At 36.1% G+C, this 15274-nt stretch overlaps 1 protein-coding gene across 3 annotated transcripts in view; it reads right to left on the bottom strand.

The window, feature by feature from the left end:
- TOX3 (TOX high mobility group box family member 3) overlaps positions 1-15274 on the bottom strand; it is a 77261-nt gene that overhangs the window by 23806 nt on the left and 38181 nt on the right. For 2 of the 3 annotated variants that reach the window (XM_005152217.3, XM_013129832.3), the window contains exon 2: positions 2069-2134. In XM_005152217.3, the coding sequence (XP_005152274.1) occupies positions 2069-2134 (66 nt within the window). Of the gene's footprint in view, positions 1-2068; positions 2135-2354; positions 2424-15274 lie in introns of those variants that run through there. The other variant, XM_031051824.1, reaches the window with a different exon arrangement.

Below are 15274 nucleotides of genomic sequence, written 5' to 3'. Positions count from 1 at the left end.
AAGGCATTATTTACAGGAATAAAATGGGCTTCAAGCTCAGCAGTGCTCAGGCCCAAAATCATAGTGAGAAAGCTACATTCATGTTAATGTAAAACCACTACAATTAAATACACTGTAAATGCAGTGATTGCAAAGTTAGGGTCATGCTATAATGCAAACACTAACACTTAACTCATATTTTTTTTCCTTGGTTCGAGCGAAAGGTTTCAGTGAAATCAGTATTATTATAGTACATTTGAACCTCTCTTTACTTGACATATTTATGAGATAGTAATTATAAGAACTGGATCTTTTTTTCTCGTCTAACAATAACGCCAGGGCAGCTGTATAAATCTATAACACAGCTAGACAATAATACAGTATTTTACTTAGAAAAGTAGCATTCATCTTAATATTACAGCTTACTACAAATGTAAGAGGAAACTGATGAATATCTGAACATTTTTTGAATGTGAATTCAGTTCTCACTATATAACTCGTCCTAATATGTATGTGTTCTTTTTTAAAAGCATATAATGGACCTAAGATTGAGAATAAAACAGATGTAATCTGAGAAGAAAGCAAGCCCCTTAGTGAAGTAGTCTTGAATCCAAATCACTGCAGCATTCAGTCTGTAAAAAGGGCCTAAATAGTATGCAATCTGGGACTCCAGGAAGGTGCTGTTATGACCAAAAGATAGTATAATATTTGTGGGATTTATCTTATCAATCACATTTTTTAAAGTTATTAACTTTCAAATAATTATATCTTATACTTTTTTTTAACTGTGTGCATGGTTAAATGCCATCTGTACTGAAATGTTCAAAACATTTGTTCCTTTTGATAAAAATGCAAATATGGAGAACTGTTGTATCAACACATAACAGCCAATGTCTGACACGGTGAATTATCACAGCTGGAATTAAATTGTCTCTGAACAGCTGCTGGCAGCAGAGCTTTCATCAATGTTTGATTCAAATGTAGGAAAGAAATCCTACAGAAAGAAACATCATGTTGTCATTACAGATGGGGTTTGTGTTCATTATCACAAATAACACTGGAGCTAGTGCCAAACAATATTCCCTTATCTAAGCAGTCTTGCTGGGTAAAAAGAGATGGTGACCATTGAATAAATGATTCTTAAAATACAACTCTAAATTTTAACCTTCATATTTATTGTTTCAACTTTCTGCTTATTTTCCCCAAGATTGCTTTTTAAAAAGTGCACAGGAATACCTGTGACTTAATCTCCACTTACAACGTGTAAAAGCAAGGCTGCCCCATCTTCTAACTTTTTTTCACGTTGGAAAGATAATTTATGGCATGCACCCTACATAAATACTTAATTCCTCTTCTCCATATTGCTGTGCACATTACTAGACAGTGCACCTTACATTTTCCATCCTTCCCTTTGGAATAAGAGCTACTGGATCTTAGTGATGAGCAAAAGCTCTGGAGCTTGGGTTGGTATTAGCATGTTGATAGTCTACTCACTGGCTGTAAGGTAGCACTGCTCTAAAAAATACATGGACTGTAGTAGCCATCCTTCCTCCTGTTCCCATTCTCAAAGGCAGCAACCAAACACATCACCATCGTAACTCAGCCAGGCTACACCAAACTGGTGCCAGGGTTTGTTCTTGACCCTGGACAGAAGTTCCTTCATGAAGCACATGCACTTCAGGCTACAAAATTGGGTTTGGTTTTCTAACTTATATGTATATTAAGAACCCAAATTAAAATGTTTGAATCTATAACAGAAATTAGCCCACTAGTCAGTAATGACTATTACTAAGCTTGCTTCCAAAGTGTAAACCTACTGTGCTTTTTGTTTCTTCTGTTTATAATATTTTTTCATACAGAAAGCAGATTTGTTTCTATTGACATTCTATGTAAGTAACAGACTTATGGACAGCTAAATTGACTAGTAATGGAGAGCTGTCAGGTTATTTTCTTTCTCATTAATGTCTTTATTTTGTGCTCCATAAAACACACAGAAATTCAACACTCCACTCTTCATCCATTCAAAGTCTGTTAAATTATCACAGTAAACAGCAGAATATAAGCATAGATAAAAAAGATAAACATCTACCTCATTTGCAGCAAGAAATGCATTATTCGCTTCTGCCATGTTCATGTAGTTGTTATTGTTTCCAAACTGAAATAAAAATAAATATTTGGATTTTAATGAATGCCACCATAAACTTTTCTTTACCCCATCACTGGCATAGAGAAAGTCGACTAAAATCCCAACAAAACCAAAACAACAAACAGATGAGATGTAATCTTGCAGATATTCTTTGAAGTCAGAACTAGATTGGATTCAACATTATCATTATTATCATTATTTTTACATACTCTGTATCCCAAGTCCGTACTTGGAAGATATCGAAGTGTATCTCTTCAACTTTCTTTGTCCATGTAGCAAAACCACCTCACAGACCTAGAGGTGACTCTGCCAATTAAGTGTCCATTAGAAAGAGACTGCTCTCCAGAGAAGACATTTGGACTCCAATACATCTTTTCTGATATGCATTATAATATTTATGCTGATGATTGTGATCTGGAGGACTGCTTCAGCTAGACGTAGCTGGCATATTACTATTCCAAGTAGACCTGCTTTTAAAGAAATGAAGGTCAATAAGGGGAAGAATGAGAATCTGCAGCATTGTTCTTAAACTCCCATTCTTTGCACAAAATTTAAAAGCCAAACAATCCCCCTTTGTCTACCCTTCATTCCAGTTGCAACCCCATGCGCCCAGTGAACACTAACACCAGAAGATTTTGCAAATCAGAGAAACTGTATCACATTGAGACCTTGAGATCTATCCAGGATGGAATGGGCTGAGTGCCTACTTGCTCCCATTGAGGTGCAACTCCTCTCACAAACGTGATCTGAAAGGATCCTCTCAGATGCTATAGTTTCCTCCAAATTCTCAACTATGAACATTTGTTGCAGAAGATAAGTACTTTTTCTTTTACAGACTGAGCATTGAAGAGAAAGAGATTATCAGCATTTGGTTAATTGGCACTTAGTGTGCCTTATTCCCTTAAACAGCACTTCCAAAGAGCAAGTAGTCTGGTAACTTATTACTGCATGTGCTGCTGGAGCAGGCAGGGGTGTAGCCTTTGCTTCAAGGAACACACACGTCACGCAGCTACCACTACAGTGCCAAATCACAGGCTTTAACATTTTCATATTTCTGCTATCAAGCACAGGGCACACTGTAAAGATTATCAAATCAGAAAAGTCCCTGTGCTGTCCCTGCCACGTTACTGCTGCTAAAGCCACACTAAGCATTCTTCCCTTAACTCCCGCTTTTGATGTCTGTAAACCAATTTTTTTCAGGCAGGCTTTGTTTCATCTTGCCAAATCCTGGTGGGCCTGCCCAACCTAACCCAACAACAGCAAACACCACCACCACCAGCATAAGCTCTGAAACAAGTGCATGAGAATGAGTAACCATGAACTTGCACAAGTTGTTCTTTGCAAGCAGGAAACTCTGTTGTACTTTCAGAGCAGCCAAACATGTCCTGAAAGGAAAACCACTTTGCTCCAGCTCCATTCACTGCTGCAGTGCTTGTGCCTGACTCTTTTTAGCACGGAAGTGTTTCAGTCCCTGACTCCCTCTGGTTCCTCCAGCATCCTAGAGCAGAGGTTCAGAGTTATCCCTGCAAGAATGGCTCCTTCTCTGAAAATTCCAGAATCCATTTCTTAAAGTAAGAGCAAAAGTTAAAAGAGAAGAAAAAAACCAAACAAGAAAAAGAACCAAAAAAACCCCAAAACAAAACAAAAAAAAACCAACAAAAAAACCCCAAACAAAACAAAAAACAAATATAGTGATAGAATATGAAGAAAGGAAGATGGACATGAAGAACTGGAGCCTCATGTATGTGATAAATTGCCTGACTGATAAGACAGGACAACAACAAAATCAGAATACAATCATGGAGGAAAAGGAACACTAGATGAGACTCCTCATTCTGAAGTATGAAATTCCATTTATGTACTTAACATGCTGAATCTTTCAGCCTATAACACATGTTAAGCAACAAAGGCCTTAACAAAATATGTAGGCTGCCTCATAGCTATTAAAACTCTGTTATCCCCAGCTACGCAGATACTCAAGTAATGTCATCCATTTTTAAAAAGCTCAGATGTCACCCATTTTTGGAAATTAAAAAATTCAAGTAAAATCTCACATTCAAATTACTGTTTGGCACATAATGATGTGGAAGGGGGGGATTTGTCACACAAAGACATTAGTACTTCAGCTCACCAGTGAAACCGACAGGCTAGATTTTTCTCATGTCAGTTAGTGGCATGCTAAGATTTATATGAAAAGCTCAAATGGCTTCAATAAAGCTGTTCTTTCTACAGTGACAAAACAAAAGAAAAAGTTTTCAAATTATCCCTAAGTGCAAAGGTACAATACGTGTAGCTCTAACGGTGGATAAATAAGTGGGAACAAACTCTCTCCTATTTTAATGAGCTTAGCCTTTTAGGGGCTCCACTGCCTCAAAATGGCCCTGCAACTGATTTTACTTTGAAGAGTAAAATTCTACATTGTTTTGCTCCACATATATTCCTCACACCACTGGCACTACGTTCTGATTGCCAAGTGGTTTATTACTTTTAGTCTTATTTAAGTAAAACAAGGGGGAAAGTGACAACAATTTTCACTTTATTAAGACTATGGAAGCAAATGATGTAAGGAGAAATGTCAAAGCTAAAAGTTACAAATACATATCCTTTGATTCATTCTGTTCTTGGGCTACAATATTTAATACCCTATTGGGCATGACTCAAGCACTGATGTCAGAATGTGGCATATTTAAGGATTTTGTTAGTATGGATCATAACTAATATTATTTAAAATCATTTCTTTGTTTCTGAAGTAGAAATCCATTGAAGGCATACAATTATCTGTGAGTATTTCTAAGATTAAACTTCCTTATTATCTAACGGTACCTATAACAACAAAAGAAAATAAAATGGTTATTATCTTAAGGACCTAAACAATTCAAAAAACAAATTAAGCTTAGAGTGAAATAAGAACTGGGTTAGAAATCCTCTTCTGAACAGTTAGTCTGCGAATGTAATTACTGAAGAAACTACAGCTAATCAGCTGTGAATTGTATCCATTAATTAGTATTTGCCCTGGAGAAATGAGAAAAATCAGTAACAATGTTAACACTGCAATGCACTGATGAGTACTGAAACACAGGGCCCTCAGCATTTAGTCAAGAAGGTGGCTCCAATGGTCCAAGTAATTTAAAAAGCTCTCACCTGAAGTGCAGAGCTGGAATTACAAAGCACTTCTTGCATATCTTTGTATCTATATAAGGCTATAATTAATGGCTTTTAATTTAGAAACACTTTGTGATCAGCTGGGAACAGTTATAAATCATTCTAAACAGAATAAGGGGTTCTTGTCTATTTTAGTAAGATAATTTGGGAAAGATGTTTTTCTGTGGAATGACTCTTGTTGCAGTCAACATTCTTCTCCATTTATTTTCTAAAGGATCTCTTCCTCATGCTCCTCATAAACATCCCAGAGCATTTCTATGGTTGACAGCAGGTATTCAAATCCAAGGTGAGATTCAGCAATTGGGTCTGCCCAGATATACTACTGTGGGGTCTCACCTGTTGTATTTCCCTGGGACGGAAAGAAAGAATGAAAGAAAGAACGAAAGAAAGAGAAGGAAGGAAAGGAAGGGAAGAAAGGAAGGAAAGACAGGAAAGGGCAGAAAGAAAGGAAAGGAAGGGAGATGCAGCACCCGGTCCAGCTATCTTTTTGTTTCGTGCTGGCATTGGGATGCTTTGTCAATCACACAGCCATTGCAATTAGCACAGTTTTGTATAACCTTTTGCATCTAAGGATCTCAGAGCACACTTGCTCTGTTACAACAAAAAGCACAAAATCTTTCCAGTTTCCTTTGGCAACATATACCATTTCCTTACAAACTGCTGTTTGTTTCCTCTGGTTTCAAGAGTTTGAACTCCATCTTAAGTTTTAATTAATACATTAAGCATGAGTACCACAACAGCAAACCAACAGAAACCACAGGCATATCCTGATTTCATGAGCTTAACTGCAAACAAACAAAACCAGCTCTGAACTTGTTGTGAGTCACAGCTTTCATTCTTCATGTGAATCATTACATTAATACTACAACAACTCAGTCCCCTAGTCTTTTATGCTGCAAAAGCACTTGAATCTTGGACCTACAGTAATCCATGCCCAAGAAATTGACTGTAATGGGAGACTGGATGTTTGCTTACCAATACCTTGCATAAAGTATGTCAGGAAAATTGGTTATTTCTATAACGGCTTATTGAAGCTCTTCTCTTGGTTTTGACTACTAAACCTGAAGCCCAACATCTAGCTTTATTCATCTCTTCTAGGAAGAATGTATATTTGCAAAGCTAATAGAATTTCATGTCCTCTATTCTTTCACTAATACATGCCCTAACAAATACCCAATCAACTCCTGCCCTGGACCAGGGATATAAAAACCGTAGCACTGCCCCACTTCTAGAGACTCCACGTTTTCATAGATCAAACATCCCTGACCAGACGCTATAATTCCTGTTTGCAAATCAGCCACTTTGAATCAGCATAGCACAGTGCTACTCCAGGCTTCAAGCCACCCTCTGCACTCAAAAGAACCTACTAATTGGTTGGTTATGAAAGCTGAGGCTGATGAACAGGTTATTTGAAGAAAAGTCTGATAAGATGAATGTCACAGAAAACCTTGGCAGTTTGGGCTTGGGTAAAAAACAGTGATTAAATGTCCATAGTCTGAATTCCTACTGAGAAAGAAAATTTCAGAACATTTCAAAAGGTTAAGCAGTGGTTACTCTCTGGCTCTTCTTTTCCAACTGTGACAAGTCAAAAGTCACAGCAAGAAACAAAACAAGCAAAGGAAAAGTTTACACCACATAATATTAAAAACAGTATAAAAACTAAACCAAATAACTAATTTTCAAGGTGTTATGGACACACAGAGTAATATTTTAAACCTATAAAAGTTAATGGGAATTTTGCCACTGGGATTTTAATGGAGAAATTAATTTACTTGTGACATTCAATCATTAGTATTTATTAAAAAGTCGTATATTTCTGTCCTTAAACCAACCCAATTGTGATGTAACTCTAATGTGAAAAACATTAGAAGTCACATCCACTATTCATTTCCTAAAAAGTGCAAATACCAAAACGGATTAGTAACTTAAAACCAGACACAGAGAAGACCAGACTTTTATCTGAGAATCTCCATGAAACAAAAATTACTTTTTAAAATACTGATGTTTTTTATGCTTAACAGCAAATTTAAATTTATTAGGCAAATATATTAGATTTTCAAAATAATTATTTTATAATATTGCTACTTAATTTAATAGTGCAACCACTAGGAAGAAAAAAAAACCAACAACATTGGAAGGGTTATTGTTCCAGCAAGCAATACCACCAAAATTATGGAATGTGAATGTCCCAAACGAAACGGTCAAACCAAATATATATCCAGAACAGGAATGAAACACATTTTATAATCTTCTCTTAACTAATCCAGAGACTTACATTTTGCTTGAAAGGAATGACTGTAATCCTGTATCCAAACATTACATACCTTATATCTGAGAATAAATAAAAAAAAATTAATAGAGTTATTACTGAACCCACTCCCTGCACCTTTGTTTTTTACAGAAAGCCCTACCCCAATCCTTACTGCAAAACACAATTAAGGCTTTGTTATCATGACACTAGCAGTCCTTTCATAATTACTACTTAATGTTTAAGGCAAATACACGTTTAAAGTTTCTCGGGATAGTATCTCCAGACAAAATTCTCACTGGCTTCATGCTGAATTGCTGCCCACAGAACTACCTCCAAACAAGTTCTGTCACAAAACTACACATCCACTTGTGTATATACTTCAGGCAGTTGCACACCCAAATTCTATTCATTCTGATGCCAATTTATTGCTTATAGTTTATGGCAGCCTCAACTGATCCCACTTCCAGTTCCTGCAATAAAATTAGAAACCATATTTTTTAAAATACAGCCATTAATAAAATCATTCCTTTATGGTGTGAGCTTGCTCATTAGTTGTGTATAGAATAATATCTATTTGCACAAATACATATTATGGCAAGGATCTCAGTTCTAACTTCATATTTGGCAAATTAGTTCCTCTGAGGTGACACTATCCTTACGAGTAAAAAGAGAGATAACGATCCCAAAAGATGTAATTACAGACAAAAACTAAATTACTTCACAGGTCTAAGTACTGTATCTTAATAATTTCACCAGAGAACATCTTCACTGCATTTGGGCAGATTTGATTTTGCTGCCTGACCAATAATTACAGCTCTGGCAAATACAATGTCTGATAAGGACATCAATTAAGAATGAGCATTGTGTTATTAAAAAAAAAAAATTCATCATGTTCACAGCCTGATTGAATGAAATGCCAAATTAAATTAATGGAGATTGCTAAGTCTAGCTGGCTGGTGGGGAACCATGCAGAAACTGGGACAGCACAGACAATAAACTGTCTGTAATTAAAAGATGAGAAGCTGGACTAATGCTCCTTCAGCCTGATTACTCCAAACAAAACAATATACACTAAAATTATTCTGGCAACAGAAGTAGAAGGAGTGGGAGGAGGGCTGGCAGAGGGGGCTTTTTCTTGAATAGTCTCAACTATCCCCATCTATGAACAGCGGCGTCCTTACAAGATGTATTAAATTAAATATTAGGGACTTCCTCATCAGGAAACAGAATTTATTTTCTCAATGAACATAAAAATAACAGAATTCTCCAGTCATTTCTGTGGTATCCAGCCAATCTCTGTAGAATCTCTGGATATCCAGCCAATCTCTGTAGAAGCTTTGAAGTATGATGTGTTCATAGCAGTAGAGTGTTCTTTTCTGGAAAAGCAGCCCCTTCATGACAGTTTCAATATTTATAATTTCATATTATTTTATAAAATGTAAGTGTTCTATTTTATTTTTACTAGTTAGAAACAACAAGGCAGATTTTAGTACCTGGTTGACAGAGCAAAAACCACTAAAGTTGTTAGAGACTTATATTGTTACAGGTGAATGAAGCATCTTTTAAAACCTGAATTTTAATACCTTGTAAATAAAGAAGTAATTTTAGCCCAGAATGAATTCAAAATGGTATCTGTGATTTTGACACTAAGTAGCTACCCATGGAAATTTCTGCACCTCTCTAGCAGAATGCTAACATTGTAGAAGAAACAGCACTCACTGCCAGATGTAATAAGTATTATTTACTATAGGCAACATGCAGCTATTGGAGGTTAAGAATTGCATCACTGAGAATAAAGGAGGTGAAGAGTTGGACCAGATGCAGTTAAAAGGCCATCTGGGTCAGTCTTTGACCAAATGTCAGTATCAAAGATACATCAAAGTTACATCAAAGATGTAACAGCTATGTGCGTGTGTGCACATGGGTATGGATACATACACAGACGTAATGCTTTTGTCAGCAAAAGATAAACTTTTTGAAGAATTTCATGAAGTACTGGACCACTAGGTAACATGTATTATATATGCCAAATTTATACTTGACCCTTTCCCTTCATATTCTTACCACAAATTTTCAATTAGTGACTATTAGAGCATAGTACAATGGAAATAAGCTTTCTGAGACAGAGTACAGTATTATTCTTCTTTTCAGTAGACAATATATTGTGGAAGGGGGTTCATTTCCTGCTAAGTTTTGCCTAGGAAAGTTCTTCATGTATGCGTGAAAAACTACCCAGCAAGTGTTAGCCTTGGTGACTTTAGACACCAAAACTTACTACACAACAGTTATTTCTCTCTATTTCTTCCACATCTAACACACCATATTAGGATCCTGCAATACTCAGGAGGAAACTCTGGCCCCATTGAAAACAAAAGGAGCTCCTATATGGGATTTCTCACCAGAAAGCTTAATTTACTTAAGCAACATATCAGTGATAAGCAACAGGCCAACAGGAGCACAAAATGCTAAAATAAATGTGTAAGTAAGCACCCAGTTCTGCAGCCACATCACCAGTGCTGAGTTTTAGGCAAATAATCTCATCAGTGGTTTACTAATCATTGAATCTGTACATAAGACCTGTACAATAATATATTTCATAGTCTTTTGACATTTAAAATCTTAAAAGCCTTTAATTCAGGGGACCATTTAGATTCCAACCTTTGAGGCTTAAACATCTGTCACACTAACTGTTGCACATGTGTTTATATACATGTGTCTATGCATGTACATATGTATACACACATATTCTGTTTGCTGAGAGACAAAAAAAAAAATAGTGGGATAAAATACTTGAGCAAGACGCTAAAGAAAAAAACAGACACTGATATTTTACTCATATATCCTCAGATCTCCATCAGACACACTGCCTTCAGACAGTGCACACTTAACAGTTTTAGGAAAGCAATTAGAATGAAATATTTGAAGTTACTTTAAAAGCTTCCAGCCAGCAAATAAAAACTTTGACAATAACAATAAAAAGCACTGACTTAATCTCTCTGATTCCAGCCAAATTCTTTATTATGAACTCCTTCAGTGAGTTCCATGGCCAAATCTGTAACTGAATGATATTTTGTAAAGTGTGATACTGTGTGAGTCTTAGAACAGTAATGAAATGAATATTTAATGGTCTCATGTTAGACATTTTCAGATCTCTTAAGAAGGGTACAGTCTATAAAAGCTTTTACAAGCAAGAAGTAACTTCATAGGAATATGCAGAGTATTAATCCATTGACTGACAGTTGAGTCAATTCAATGTATGTCAGATTTTTAATGCTACTTTTTCCATATTAAATACTAAAAGGTGTTCCAAAGTGCAGTCCTGGTTGTAATATCTGTACAACTTTAAAGTGTTACAAAATTAGTCTGATTATTGAAAGTTCTCTCCAAGATAAACATACTGAGTATTTTCCTGTCACTTGCGCAAAGAGCTTTAATTTACCATTTTGGCTCTCTGTAGACAAGACTGATTTTCTATTCTGCCTACATTACATTCAAAGGTAGTAAAATGGAGAACCTAATATGGATTTTAGGTATATTCTGCACCCACCTACATATACTAAGACTACTTTTCCTCAGTACAAGGCTAACACAAATATAAAACTTAGAGCAACCCACTAAGTTTCACATAAAAAAAGACTCCACAAGATCTGCAGATGTTACTTCAAAAAGTCCTAAAGTAAATTTGCTATTATCACACCCTGTTGTTGTCTGAAGCTTAAAATAGATGAAAGGACCAAATGTTAAGATAAACACATTCAGTAACAAAGCCAAGGAGAGGCCACTGTAGTTCAAGTATTTGTTTAAAAATATCTGAATATTTAAAGAACATATTTTCTTTCTTTGCTTTCTAACCTAGAGACATTTACAGTGATGAACTATGAAATTATTTTTGTGATCGCGCTCATGAGCATGTAGTTGTTGCTGGAATAAACCAGACTAGACATAAATGTCATAGAAGAAATGTATTGCTAAAACACAGAAAGAGCATACTTATATGTAAGCTTATGTATTTTTTTTACAGCTTTGTGGCAATTTGGATTCCGCAGGAGAAAGGTCTTCTCAAATGCGCAGTTTCACAGAATCCATTCAATGCATGTACTTTACAAGGTACATGTCTCTAAATAGCTCAAATTCGTAAGATCTTACCTCCTATGGCATCAGAGGACAGATGCCAGCTGAACTATGCTTTTTTTCCACAACTGCTTTAAAGGGTAAAGCACAATTGCTCTCTTTCCATAACCCTCTGAGAGGGCGGAAAAGCCTCTATTCTCCATGACATTTAGAAAATGGATTATGATCAACAGCCTTTAAAATACCTGCAACACATACACATGGTACTGCAAAGTATCTTGCAAGAAAGACCCAAAACAAATCTGTGAACCTCATTCTGGGGCTGCCAATCTACCTTCTCACAGCCCTCCAGCGCTGATACAAGCACCAATGCCAGAACTTTGTGCCACAACAGGAGTCCACCAGCTTGTGCCCTGTTCAGGGACAGGAGTCCTCTAGCACACATGAGACCTGAAAGACAGTGAGATTCTGACCTAGAGCAGCACCATGGCCCCTCCTGTCTTAACACACTGAGGTCAGTATTAAGGGCTCTTCTTTAATTCCCCTCAGCATGGGTATAAGACAACTACACCCCTCTATTCAAGCATTCTTTTACCCTCAACAGTTTATTTTTAACTGCTGTTCAGGATTTTTTATAGTTTTTAAGGGGAAAAAAAAGCATAAATATAGAACTGTTTTCACCATATAAACATTTCTGTTTCACTTTCCTCTTCGAGGCATTAAGTTCATACAACCAAGGTGTTAATCATGTCTACCCCCCCTTTCATTTTATGTAAACTGTCTAACCATTGAACCAAAGTATTTCTTAACATAATGACAGCATTTTCTTCTTAGAATCCCAAGAAACAGTTTTATATCACTATATTCAAGATTACTGTAACATTTTCTCACACGAATATAAAGTGATGTGATTATACTGCAATTGAGCAGTAAGTAGCTTTTCTCAAAATCTTATACCAAATTTCACTCACTCCAGCAAAAATTGTAAATTCCATTCTAGACTGTGATTCAGCTCTGCTACACTAGCAAATTATATTGCATTTTAAATATAAAATTGATAGAGAAAGGGTGAAGCAGACGTACACATTTTATAATAATCATAATGGAGAAGTCAAGGCACTTTCAGGCTAAAATCAGCACAAATGTAAAATCTTAAATAACCCAACTCTCAGTCATGTTTCTGTGGGTTTCTGTGATTTTTTCTGAAATCAAATACTTTTCACTTTAGAAATACTAATCATAATTGAATAAAAAACTGCCTTATTTAAAAGTCTATATTAACTCTACTTCATTATATGCAAAGCTGTACAAAGCAACCTGTCTACTGCAAAGACAGCCTGCAGGATGTAATTCTGCTTCTATTACACACACATCTGAATGAGAAACAGAGAAAAGCCACCCCAAAATACACCAGCTCCAGAGCTGGAGGCAGGGATGATTACCATCAAGCAAAGCTCTAAGCTGCAGCATGCAATAAGCAATGCCCTTCTATGTGGGAAGATCAGAAAAGCACAGATGAAGCTCAAGGATTTTATATGCTATCCTAGTAAGAACAGAGGTTATATAAGAAAATGACTGAAAGGCACAAGATTTGGGAATTTTCCTCAGATTAAGACATTCTCCAATTTGGGAAAACTACCCTGTCAATTTAACACACATTCATAGACGCATTTTGTAAACAGGCACATCACTTCCTCCAGTTTCTTTGTCTTATACCAACCTTAAACCCGAGGGATTTATTCAGTATTTTTCGTTGGGGATGGATTACAAATCCCATAGCAGGGAGGTCTCTGAGGAGTCTTCAGCAACAACTAACTTTATTTAAATGTGCAAGATTGAATTGGATGCAATACCCTGCAATAACAGTGGAAGAGAATTAAATTTGAGAGTGGAATAATCCCTCACGCTAGCTTGTATTCCTAGTTTATACTACTGAGACTAATCAGGCTTAATTTATGCATCTTTAAATTCTCACTGTTTTATTCCAATCTAAAGGCAACATCTTGGACAGTAGAAACTTTATTTTGTAGGTGAGTAACCTACTTTAATTGCATGACTACATCCTAGCATTTTCTTCACTTAATTGGGTCACTAAATTTATTTTTGTAAGTGGGCACAGAAATTCTGCTATTGACTGCAGTCCCTGAGGTTCTGCTGAGAGTTGAGGACACACAAATGGTACACAGCAAATTCCATTTGTGACAAGTGGAATTAAGAGTTTCACTCAAAACCTTCACTTTGTGAAAAATTAAAAAACTCCATGAAATTACTGATACTAAAATTATGAAATCCTCTATTGAGCAAAACAACACTAGTTAGTTAAGAAAAAACAAGGTGCTCTTGTTTATAATCTGATTTTAAATTCAACCTGACCCATAGCCTCACACGTGCAGGGCAAGAAATTATGAAAGTCAGGCCCCTCAAGTCTTCAGGTGATCTTCAGCACTGATGCTTCAAAATACTAATGACTAATTAGTGTTAGAATGAAGTGCATATTAAAAAGTACACCATACATCTTAATAATGTAATTTCTTCTCATAATTTTCAGATGTCGTAAAAAAAACCCCAAACAATATTTTTTAATGTAAACCAAAAAATGGTAATAAAAGCTCTCTTGAATAGTCAAGTACTACCCTTCATGTATTGATGTAAGCAAGCCTGAACCTTGATGCATGCAAATTCTTAAGTTTATTTTCCTGAAGTATAAGAGACAGCAGATCCTAGTGCCATTTCTGCTGCCAAGCTGTTCCACAGCACACAACTCACACTCTGAAAATACTCTCCTAATTTACTGGTCTGAAACAATTCAATCTTACGTTCTTCACACCAAAGATGTGCAAGAAGTTGAATATTTCTTAGTTGAATTTAAAATAATCATAGAATCATAGAATAGTTAGGGTTGGAAAGGGCCTTAAGATCATCTAGTTCCAACCCCCCTGCCACGGACAGGGACACCTCACACTAAATTAATTAAAATTGCATGTATGAACTAGCTGTAATTTCTCCATAAACTTCCTTTGTCTGAATATTCAGAAACTATGCAAGATATTCCTAGGAATACTTGTTAATTACAAACCAGGTTAATAATTTGAGGTTAAACAGGGAAAGCCTAAAGCTTCTATTCATATAGCACTCTTAGGTTCTTATTATTAGCTGATGGCATGCTGGTGATCCAAGCACTACAGAAACATTTATTTGGGTGTCTCTGAGACAGTATTTTTGATACAGAAACCATCTTGATGAAATCAAATCATACTCTGTACCATAAATTGTGCCTTTGGCAGACAGATGCCTGCTACAACTAGCTGCAAGCTACTGGGAGTTCTTTCATTTTTATTTTATATCTTGAACCTTCTCATTCCATCCCACTTTTAGAATAGAAAATATCCCAGAAATCAGAAGTCTTTGTGTAGAAGAAGTGAGACCTGGGTTCAGTGCACTCTCAGAAAAGCCTGCGCATTCAGGGGTTTTTATTTCCAAATGCCCACGGCTACAGCTGCCTCATTCCTATATTATATTTTGAATCACATAATAAGTTCAGCCAAGTTTTACAACACAGGCAAATTATGTTTCAGTGGTATCACAGTTGTGTAAGAGCTGAGAAGTACTAATCCCATGTCCAGTTCTCATAAGCAAATGAAACAATGTATAACCATGCAAGGGAG

This window comes from Melopsittacus undulatus, chromosome Z, assembly GCF_012275295.1.
Source record: "Melopsittacus undulatus isolate bMelUnd1 chromosome Z, bMelUnd1.mat.Z, whole genome shotgun sequence".
Taxonomy (NCBI): Eukaryota; Metazoa; Chordata; class Aves; order Psittaciformes; family Psittaculidae; genus Melopsittacus; species Melopsittacus undulatus.
This window is presented reverse-complemented; position numbering and strand designations above follow the sequence as displayed.